The sequence below is a fragment of the Sprattus sprattus genome (assembly GCF_963457725.1).
Source record: "Sprattus sprattus genome assembly, chromosome: 1".
NCBI classification, from domain to species: domain Eukaryota; kingdom Metazoa; phylum Chordata; class Actinopteri; order Clupeiformes; family Clupeidae; genus Sprattus; species Sprattus sprattus.
In genome coordinates this window covers 66,023,044-66,034,959 of record NC_137920.1, presented here as the reverse complement: position 1 = coordinate 66,034,959, position 11,916 = coordinate 66,023,044, and the positions used below count along the sequence as shown (strand labels likewise).

The 11,916-nt window shown below is 42.9% G+C and overlaps 1 protein-coding gene across 1 annotated transcript; it reads right to left on the bottom strand.

The window, feature by feature from the left end:
- Window positions 1-564: 564 nt before the first annotated feature.
- Window positions 565-10,892, bottom strand: il13ra2 (interleukin 13 receptor, alpha 2; the record flags this gene model as incomplete). Its single annotated transcript, XM_080835454.1, has 9 exons — window positions 565-664; window positions 1,142-1,253; window positions 1,859-1,997; window positions 2,884-3,041; window positions 4,442-4,626; window positions 5,595-5,715; window positions 7,638-7,791; window positions 8,070-8,230; window positions 10,829-10,892. The coding sequence occupies 9 exons, from the start codon at window positions 10,890-10,892 to the stop codon at window positions 565-567; spliced, it is 1,194 nt and encodes a 397-aa protein (XP_080691580.1).
- Window positions 10,893-11,916: the final 1,024 nt, after the last annotated feature.

Below are 11,916 nucleotides of genomic sequence, written 5' to 3'. Positions count from 1 at the left end.
GCTTGTTTAGACATCCACATGTTGACCGAAAACAATAGCAGGAAAACTCAGAACTTGAATTTCCACCGCAACAGCTTCTGCATCCATTCGTCAGTCTGAGTATCTGTAGATGGTGTGATATGTTTGCTTTTCCTGTGCCAGGAGTCAGGACAATTAGGCTAACAAAAATCCGATAAGTGCTTTCATACCCTAATGCATGCAGATTCAGTGCAGTGGTGTGTTGCTGAAGGGGGCATTAATGCCTCTGGAGTAGTTCTGTGGAGGGGTGGGTTAGTAGACGTTAATGCCTCTGGGGTAGTTCTGTGGAGGGGTGGGTTAGTAGATGTTAATGCCTCTGGGGTAGTTCTGTGGAGGGGTGGGGTAGTAGACGTTAATGCCTCTAGGGTAGTTCTGTGGAGGGGTGGGTTAGTAAACGTTAATGCCTCTGGGGTAGTTCTGTGGAGGGGTGGGTTAGTAGACGTTAATACCTTAGGGTAGTTCAGTGAAGGGGTGGGGTAGTACAGGTTAATGCCTTGGGGTAGTTAAGTGAATGGGTGGGGTAGTAGACGTTAGCTCTGGACTAGTTCAGTGAAGGGGATGGCTAAAAGCTGAGGGCAGTTTCAGGTGTTGGTTCTCCCCCAAGAGAGAACTGTGCGAACCCTTCTGCTCTGTTCTCTGCCTCCACCTGCACAGGCAAAAAGCAACATAGAGCTCAAGGTAACTACGCCATAATCAAACAACAACTATGACAATAACAAGAGTTATTTGCATAATAATAATGCAGAATAGTAAAGTACTAAATATGTCATAAAAGTCTCAAGGAGACCGGAAGGATTGCATGAGAATATTCTTTGGATAGGGAAGTGAATAATTTAGAATGATCATTAAAGCCCCACAAAAGTGTGTGTTTCTGTGTGTGCTTGGGAATGTGACCTGCTGCCATAAGATTTATTGTAACATTTTTCTCCCAACCAGCTTTTACATGCTGTAACAGGTAAAGTCTTCATTAAGTTTTAGTTTGCTGACAGATAGATAGTACCAGGTGTGATGAAGTTCATAAATGAAAAATGTCTGTGAAATGTTTCTGCTTTTGTTACGTAAGTCTTATAACATAGGAACACAGGTTACCAAGAGCTGCGAGTGTGTGTGTATGAACACTTACGTTCTGCTATACATCCCCACTGACACGCAGAGAGACAGCAAGGCCACAGCAGAGGCCACCAACACACAGATCAGCGCAATGTCCATTTCTGGGCTGAGATTATCTGTTTCTACTGGGGAGAGAAGGTAAAACCTTAACATCCATTCGTGAAAAAAGAAATTACCTCTCCTGTCCTATGCCTATGTCCTTGACATGATGTGCTTAATTGCAGTTTTCTGGAATGGGCCAAATTAATCGCAATTTACTCATTTCAATATTGATTATAACTTGACGTATAGCAGTGCATAAAATGACAGCTGCATGAAGCATGGACCGATTATAAAATTAGGGACGTGGGCCTGAAAGCATCCTCGGCCCTCCGACTTTGTTGCGCACACAGCAAGAAGCAACTTGCAAGAAGCAACTTTAAAAGCTGTAGGATTGCCTACAGGAGTCACCACATCAACACCTATTGCAATAAGCTATATTAAAGGTGTCATAGAATGCATTTATTCAGTATTTGTTCTGTGTCTACAAAGAGGGTATGTGACCTTATTTGGTAAGCTCATTATCAATGATTTTGAGCTCTGCTCTGATTTACAGCGAGGCACCATGATGGCTCGCACAGACAGCAACATGTTGAAATGAATTGCTAACAACTGTGAGAGTTAAACCATGGAGTGTTTGGACATCTAACCGTCTATGTTTGAGCTCTCGTTGGAGGAAGAACACCATTACCTGGCAGACATTTCCACTGGGTCCAGTTACTCCAGAAGCTGTGGTCAGAACAGTATCTGTGCACATGGGACCGCACCCGGGCACAGCTCCTCTGGTTTGCAGGTAAGACTAGTGAGGTATCCTCTGTTACATTCACCATCTGACCAAAACACAAACCAACACAGGTTGTTAGAGTAGTTATTAATGGGAATAACACACTATGGCATCAACTCCCAGTTTAACAGGCTATAGATGGGAACACGAATCAAGTGCAGAATACATGTGATTAGTTTGATTTTAGTTATCATGTGGAAATACTTATACAGTACTTATACTTAAATATACAGTACTTTCCCGGGTGACCCAAAAGTCTCTTAGGCTGTTATCGAGGTCAGGACAGGAGGGAAGCAGATGTCGCTAAGTCGCGTCTAAGGCACATGTTACTTGTGGGGGCAGTGCCTTGTGGAAGGGCTGGCTTGGGTAGCAGCTCTACACCTGGCTACAACAAGGCACAGGGGAAGGACAGGCGGTTGCTGAAGTTAACATTGGCTGCTAGGACCACCTCATCTGGCCTGTTAGCGATGGCACAAGACCGGAAGCTGAAAGTCAACCAAGGGAGGCAGCTGAAGTTCCTTGAAACTGCTGCCACAACAATGCTAAGGCCAGATGAGGCCAATGAGAGGAAAAGGGGCAAAGTACACTGAGCTAGTGAAAGAATGGCAGGCAACAGGTGGTGTGAGTGAGGTGCAAGCCCTTTGAGGTGGGATGCGGAGGGTTTGAAGGTCAGTCCCTCTGAAGGGCCTACAACGTGCTGGCCATCGAGGCAGCAGAAGTTGCTTCAAGGGGGCTGTTCTTTTGTCAAGAATTAAACGCACTCTTCATAATAAATTGATACAAATGATCTTTTTCTGACTACACACTACAGTTCACAAGAGGCTTAAACCAACCAGTCCCTCTCCGGCATCACATGACCACAAAGCACCCTTGCAGCACACTAATGCTCACGTCGCATTGTGTTGAGACAAGAAAAGCGTGTGCTGGCTCACCCTCCATTCCCTCCCGTCCAGGTTTGTGTGCTCTGTCATGACCTCGTACTCCAGACAGTGGGATGGGATGTGGCCTGCCGGAGACTTCCACCCCAGCACCAGCTCCCCATCCTGTTGGAGGGCCTCCAGGGACACGTCCTCCACTAGCCCCGGCTTCACTGCAAACAGTTGGAAAAGGACGTACAGGAGTTCAGTCAATTTGGACCAATACTGGCTTTACCTCCACATTAATTCCTTTACATTTCTTTATTTACTCATTGAAATTAAATGTATTTCCCTGGTTGACCCTTTTATCCAAAGTGACAAAAAAGTAAGGTTCAACAATCAACTTAAGCAAGTTAGGAGGCCAGTTGAGAGTACGCATAACAATACTTATTCTAGTTAACCTGAGCAAAGACAACAGAGGTCCGGCAAGCAACCTCTATCATAACACAAATGAGCCAAAACTTTGAAAGTTTGTCAAATATACTTTAGACGGAAAAAGCTGGATTACCCAGCAATTAAGAAGTAACACTGACATTGGTTGATTTGAATAATGTGAAAAAATTTAAAATTGTAAAAAAAAAAAATGTAACATAATTTTTAACTAAGACATCCAGTCTGCCAACTATCACAACATTATAACTTTTAAATTATCCCCAGACAAATAAAAAACTTAACCCTATCCTCAGTCAACAGTTTGATTATTTGTGATGGTTATTATATTTTAACCTATGAAAATAGATGTTATTGAAATAATTACCTACATGTCTGAAGATAACTGAACATTAGGAATAGATGATGAAAAAGTTCCACTGTTCAAATCCTTTATCTTACACTCTGAAATCCAATATCTTACACTCAATGTTCCACAAATTGGTTGGTTGGTTGTGTATAAGAGAGCCCCTAAATCTGTCACATCCGGACAGGTTTTGTTTTATGTACTGGCACACCGGTAAATCATTGCGTTGTAAAACTGACACAGAAAACCGCACCTATAATTAAACTAATGAAAAGACACTGTAAGAGTAATAATCCATTAGAGTTGACATTAAGCCAGAGAAAGGAACATGTTCAGACAGATCGAGAGAGAGAGAGAGGTCTAGGATGATGAGTGATTACTGTATCAGGACTGTATCAGAGTTGATTAGCACAACACATTTCACGTCACCTGTAGGCTAACAGATTCCAAAAAAGGGACGTCTCTCAAATGACTTCACGTTTCTGATCTCTACATTTCATTGTGAAGCACATTCATATTGATTGATGTAATCTCTTTGACTTGGTTGTAGTATTAATAAGTAAGCTCTGTCATAATTATTTTCAGTATTATTTGTTCATATGTTAAAAGGGCATTAAAAAATACTTGAGAAAATTAAATGACTAATTTTCATCTGCCGACCTCAAGCAGATAGGTCCCCCCTTAGTCCCCACAGTTCTGCTCAAGGTTTTTTCTTGCCCCTGTCGCCATTGTGCTTGCTCTAAGGGGGGTCAGGCACAGGGCTGTGTAAAGCGCCTTGAGACAGTTCTATTGTTTTGGCGCTATATAAATAAAATGCAATTTAATTGAATGGATTACCATGGTTCTGGACTTGCAGGGAGAAATAGGCTGGTCTGAGAGGCCCCACAGGTGATGATCCGTTCACACACACATTGAAGTCAGTGAACTCTTTCACAGCCTCGCGAGGGAATAGACAGCCTGTCCGAACGCCACTGGACAGAAGGTACTGAGGGCACTCCGCCACAGCCTCCAAGCCACTATGCCTGTTAGGACAACATTTATTCAACATGCTAAATATGTGTATAAGTATATCATTTTATGTTAGTGGTGGAGGTAAACAGTATTCGAACTTAAAGTTTAGGACTGGCATTATGCCAGTAAAAACTAAAAACTTAATTAGCTTTAGCTATTGCCAGTCCATGTAGGTTCATTAATAGGGTAACTGATGAAACTCAACTACTCCCTACTGATGATGTGGACAGTAGCCTGATCAGCATATTTCCTCGCAGGCTCATGATGGTCTCATAAGCATTAGAGCATGAGAAAAAAAAATCAAGAATGGGAGGATATTTATTTAACGATAAGGCAGTGAGCCGTCAGCATCTGCTCCGATTTGCCTTCTGACAGGCTAATGTGATTGCTTAGTAAACATGTTTGTGTAAGACATGACAGGGCTACATCCTTTGCTCTTCTGCAGAATTATATCTCAGGCATTCCATAACAGCCAAGTCATTGGGCGAAGTTCAAAACAGTATGGGGTGCCAAGTGTAACAGACCTTTTTTGTAGACTGAATGTCTTCTGTACTACCAAGTGCATACATTTATTATGAAACCATGTAATGAATAATGAAGGGATTAATTCCTTTTGATCGTGCAAAAGAAAATCGTGCACGATTGACAGTTGCACTTTTCATTTTGTGGACAAAAGGCTGAATGCACTTCTCACTTCGGACAAAATAAACTATTTTCACGGACAAAAGTTATTATGTCCATGTAATAGATTTTGTGGACACAATGTATTTTTCATGGACAAAATGCATTACCGTGTAAAATTGTTTCATAATTCTTTTCCGAATAAATGCAGTCTACAAATAAAGGTCTTTCACACCTGGTGCCCCAAAGTAGACCGAGTAGTAGTCAGTGGTCCTAGTAGTAGTAGCAGCAGCAGTAACAAACCTAGTGCTAACACTGTTAATATGTGTATGTGGCATTGGCAAGGCGAAGAGCTAACCAGTAGTGGAGGAAGCGCTGGGAGTGTTGAGGCTCTTCTAGTCCTCTGTCCCAGGTGCACTCCATGTATTGCTTCATGTGAAACACACAGCTGAAATTCCTCACCCTGCTGCCCTCCACACCTATGCGGACATGGAGAGGAGATGAGGAGGAGGAGAATTATCATAGGAGAATAGATTATACCACAACGCTGTTTCAGAGGTAAAGTATTTACATGATCTTGTATATTGCAACACTGTAATTCCCCTCTCTCTCTCCCTCCCTGTCTGTGTGTGTGTGTGTGTGTGTGTGTGTGTGTGTGTGACAGCAACACTGCAATTGCTCGTTTCTCTGCTTGTGTGTGTGTGTACATGCCCATGGGCGCATACTAGTATGTCTTTAGGAATGTACTGTATGTTCCTCAGCATCCCTAATGTGCACATTTGTGTTCTTGTAACGGAATACATGGAACAGCGTTACATAATTAGGATACAAACAAGGTAACTGTATTCAGGTACAGTTACTGAAAAAAACCTATATAGATTAAAGATACTTTTAGCAAAAATTCAGGGTTAATCTATACTACTCTGTAAGCCCGTAGGCCTACTGTCGGTATTTACTTTAAGGGTTTATTCTCTTTGACAGTTCAGAGAGACACTTGATTCATTAAAAATACTGTGGATGTTCTAAATCTGGGTTGTTACCAAAAAAGAACATATTTTCTTTCTTGTAAAAGAAGCTGATTTTAGTTTTTATTAGCCTATGCTTTGTTAACTGTGGTGTTGTGCATTTTCATTGTAGGTCTGTAGGCGGAATTTGCATAATGACAAGCAGATTTTTCTTTAAAAAATACTGAGCAGAGGGCAGGTTTAATTCTTAAAACATGGTTTCCTCATTTTCTTTTTCAAGGTTAAATTGCGCTGTTGACTTACACAATATGCTTAAGTAAAAGTCATCTTATTGATGTCTCTTTTCTGTTGTCCCCATTTGCACATTTGGCAATGACAAAAGGAGGAAAAGGGCTCAGAATGCCCTATTCCCACTCCCTCTCTGAGCTGTGTGTGTGTGCGTGTGCGTGTGTGTGTGTGTGGTTCTGTTTGTGTGTGTGCGCGTGTGGTTCTGTGTGTGTAAGTGCGTGTACGTTGTTCTGTGCACACATGAGATTGTCTTTGGAAAGTATGTGCTGCTGCATGAGTAGCTAAGTGTGGGAGAGTGCTATCACACAAGCGTGTCCGTGTGTGTGTGTGTGTGTGTGTGTGTGTGTGTGTGTGTGTGTGTGTGTGTTTGTGTGTGTGTGTGTGTCCTTGTGGGGTTTTCAGAGTGGCCCTTGAGTTCTCTGGAACTGCAGCATGTTACAAAAACAGGAACCTTTACCCAAGCTTGAGGTGTTTATCATTTGACGTGACAGGCGCACAGACATGCCCCTCTCCCCCAACAAAAACACACACACACAGAGCGGTTCACACACCTTGAGAACATTAAGCATACTAGATAACTTAGTTTATATATAAAGGCACGCTGGTTGGTACTGTATTTATCTTACTAAAGTAATCTTTCTTCTTATTGTGGTGGGCAGTAACGTACCTATTTTAAATTAGTTTGCCTTTATTTCTTTGCCTTCCTTTCAAATGTACTTTGCTGGAGTTGATATAATTGAGCCAACATTGAGATTTGAAGGACTTCCTGACATCATCCTTCTGCATGTCACAATCTGTGATCAGGCATAAATAGACAGGCCACTCTGTCAGAGTGCACATTCAACAGAAGACAAAAAGGAAACTATTCAGGAAACTGTCTGATGATTGGATCAGTGGGGCAGGTTTCCCACTGATGATTAAAGTCTGATGAACAATGTGTAGCCCAATATCAACATCCCCGTCACCATGACTCATTGGTCAAAAAGTTCCCTGCGTGTATCATCATTATCTCAACTTCCATGTGTCTGCCAGAACCCTGAGAATAAGACTGTCCCCCTGCACAGCGCACCCTACAGGTGTGTCACATACCCGCAGGTGAGTAACACATTGCAAAGGTGAACCACACAATGAACAGGTGAATCATGTACCGGAAAATGTTGGGGGCCAGATAAGCTCCAGGGCAGCACTAGTGGACTCGATGCCGTTCGTGCACTTTCCATTCAGCATGGTTCGCAGCTTCACCTGCACATCCCGCTCAAGGTCAAACTGGGCTCGCAAAGTCGTCCAGGAAGTCCTGTAACCCTGGGAGAGAGAGAGAGAGAGAATATTATTTTTGTGGGTCAGAAATGAGGATTTTTTCCCCATGCTGGTGCTTCTCATCCTCTAATCTTAATGTAACAGCTCTTCTGGAGAATGTATCTGTCTCTCCCAGGAGAATGTATCTGTCTGTCTCTGTTCTCTTTCTGTCTCAAAAATTCTCTCTTATTTGGTTTCAACAATCATCAATCAAATTCCATCTTATATCATCTTTCACTGAGACCGCTTGTTGAGTTGGACAGCATTTGGCTTGTGTCTCTTACCCTCCACTCATTCTTGTAGGTGTCGAAGTACTCCAGCTGGTAGCGAACAGCACAGTCCGTCACATTCTGCAGGCTGGTCGGCCGGGACCAGTGGATGACCAGCTGACCAAGCAGCCCCAGGTCAGAGACAGTCACGTTTTCAGGAGGCTCCACTGATTTTACTGTAGGATAGACAGGAAATGTTACACATATTGAAACAGACTCACACACACACACACACACACACACACTCATTTGTATTTAACCCAGGCCAAAATCAGGCAAGGGGTGGTGACTATGTTGGAGATGGGCATCATTGAGCCCTCCCACAGTGAATAGTCATGTCCAATGGTGCTTGTTCCCATGAAAGATGTAAGCATGAGATTTTGCATGGATTTTAGGAAGTTAAATCCAATTTCTGCTTTTGACCCATTCCCTATGCCCAGGTCTGGCCTGATTGTTTCTCATAACCCTACAGCAGTGTGTAACTGTGTGGTATGATGTGAGCCCACAGATCAAATAACAACTGGACATTCTTGTGTGGGAGGTTTGAAGCCTAGGGTAAGTACATCATGAAAGGTACATCAGAAAATAAGAAGGCTCTCCAGAGCTATTACGTCCAGCACCTTGACTCTACCGGCACCTACGCCAGGATCTTGTTTGTGGACTTCAGGTCCGCATTCAACACTATCACCCCAGTTCTCCTCGAAGACAAGCTAACACATCTGAGCGTGCCTGAGCCCACCTGCAGATGGAACCCTGACTTCCTGTCAGACTGGAAGCAGCGCGTGAGGCAGGGCAAACTTGTCTCTGAGCCCCAAACCATCAGCACTGGAGCCCCATGAAAGTGCTAAGCGAGCACCTTTGTGTGAGTGTATGTGTGAGTCCTGTTTATAAATAATAGCTGTATGTGCACTTGGCTGTATGTCGTATGTATCTGTGTGTGCATATCTTTCTCTGTGTGTGTGCTTGTGGAATTCATTCATTGAGTGATTTTAACCAGGAACTTATGTGTACATAAACAGTCAGCCTCTCCTCCAATCAGTCACTGTAACTGAGGCCTGATGTGACCCGAACTATGCTCCCTGACCTGGGGACAAGTCCCCCAATCACAGACAACCTACTCCTCTTCTAACCCTGCTCTCCTAGAGAGTACACTCTTTTCTCTGCCATCTCATAAGAGCATGCCCTCGCTCCCTCACCTGCAGATGCAACAAACACTTTGTCTTGAGGCAACCAAAGATACATTTTTCGCAAGGAACGCACCGCTATCCGAGACTAAACCGGTTTAGTGTGAGAAGCTTCAACGGAAAGTCTGCTAGCCAACTTTATGATGGGAGCAAGTAATTGCGAAGACGACCTGCAAACTCTACAAGCAGGGCAAAAGGAGCAATGGTTCCTCCTATCTATACTGCACAGCAACGACGACATCAGAGCCACAATCTCCTTTATCCACCGACACTCTTCAGTTTGGCTCATCTAACATCGGATTCGCCAGCGCAACCCTTTTCCCCCAAAGACTGGTAACTCAGATATAACTTGGCATTTACAACTATGTCAGCACACTCACTACCTGGCTAAGCATAAAACTCAGTGGGGGGTGCAGCAGGTACGGTCGCACCTGGGCCCGTGAGTCGTGGGGGCCCGTGGCCGGGCACATAGTACATATTCTTTGCCTATTGACAGGCCCCGCCCCCAGTACTGCATCTGCAACCTTATTATTCGCCGCTCAAATACGCTTGTGTTCAGAGATGAACAAGTATTACACTATACTTGCGGAAGAAGGGAGAGCTACGATAGTAATAGGCGTTCACTAGGGCCCTTTATAAAAGCCTGCACCTGGGCCCGTGGTAACTACCTTTCGCCACTGATAAGACTGTTTTGCCTTTTCTATTGTACATGCATGACTGTTGGGACATCTTTTCATGATTAGTTGGCTTTGCCACACCATATTGTTAGTCGTGCTTCCCAGACACATATAGGGTCATGCATTTTCCCCTTCTAACTTGACAACGTAATCACACAGATTACACATACATTAGCCTTAAAGTAACATTATGTTAAAATTTTATTTTACAAATAACAGCTTTAAAATAATTTGGATGGTACACTGACTACGGAGAATGCCGTCTTTGTCCCTGCCACAGCACGTCTGGTGAAGGTATTGCACTGTAACTTTGGGGTACAGGGCATGAGACCTCTCGCGAGAACTGCGTAATGCTTTAAGGCACCACCTCGTGCAACAGCAAATAGACCCATGTGCATTATTCAGTATTCATGCAGAGGTGACAGAGAAACCAAGGAAGATGGTGTTGAGGACCCCGGGAAGAAAAACAGAGAGTAACCGAGCAAGAGACAGAAAAGAGTCAGTCTCGGACTGGCTTTCACTCATTGGCGAGAGCTAAAAGCTATAACAGTAATAACTTATTAGCTTACTTGGCTTGCATTGTGATAGGACGTGAAAGAATGTGTGTGTTCCTTTGTTAGGTCACCATGGTTCCATTCGCATGTTTGTGAACATGCATGTGCGAGGAGCAAATGAACAAGCCTTTGTGAAGAGCAAAGTTTGAGTGTTCTCTGCACATGTGTGGCTATGCCCCATCACTTGAGAATTGGTATATTTTGCTACTGAGCTCCATCTAAAGTTGTGGATTGTAGCTCACTTTTACACCACTGTCATAAATACAAATACTCTCTGTTGCATAAAATGAATGCTACAGGGTGCTTGTGTTATTGCCAACTCAGTGAGTGTGTCTAAGTATCCGGTGTCTGGCAATTACCTTCTGCACAGCAACTCCAGATATACGCCATAATCACTGCCAATATGACCGAAAACATCTTCATGACACAAAGTGCAGACGAGTCTCTGTGGAGCAAAACACAATTCACATTGTGAATTTTCTACGCACTATACACTGATTCTCAAAATGACATCAGTACAACCATAATCCATTCCAGATAAAAACTTTCCTCAGATGACACACAAGTACTCAAAATACACAAAAATTACTGTCTCTTACGCACTACACACACTTCTGTGAATTATGTTTACAGTTATGATAAAACTGTGTATGTTTTGAGAACTGAGGATAACGGTATTCTTGCTGAGGGTATATAGTTATATATATATATAAAATATATATCTATATATTCGGGTTTTAGTTTGTTATTAACCAGGAAAAACTGTAATATACACAAAACACTTCAATTCTAATTTACACATCTTGGCAGAAACTATTTTACTGAAAAATGCTGTAAGAAATGTAATCCTGGCATAATCATAGACCTTACATATCATAACACTCATGATCATTTTGAGAAGATAAGGAAACAGACAAGTGAGTAAATAAATGAAAAGTTGGAAATAGCAGAGAAGAGATGCACATACCTCCAGTGTGAGCAGCTGGAAATTCTGTCTGGGTGTCTCCAGAGCCCTGTGTGTGTTTTAACTGGGGTTGGGTTAACTAGGTGGTAAGCCTTTTGCTGGGCAGCGCCCTCTGCTGTTCAGTCCCTGTTACTTTGGGACCCCTTTGGCAGCAGAAGAATGATGACAAAATGCTGAGCCATAGGCAGAGGAAATGACAGGTTCATGACCCATCTGGATTTTTTTTTAATTTCTTCACATCCCTCATCATAGAAATTCTGTGGAACAGCAACTAAATGTATTACATAATTATGAATTTAATACTTTCAACATTAGAGGGAAAAGAAATGAGAGAGGCCTGAGAATTTGCCCAATTTGACACATGACTGCCCTGGGTATGCAAACAGAGCTGAGGTTCATCCTGCCCAAGGACTTTCCCGACCAATTCTAGAGAACTGTAAATGTTATCTTACTGATATCTGCTTACTTGGTGGTGTGAAAAGC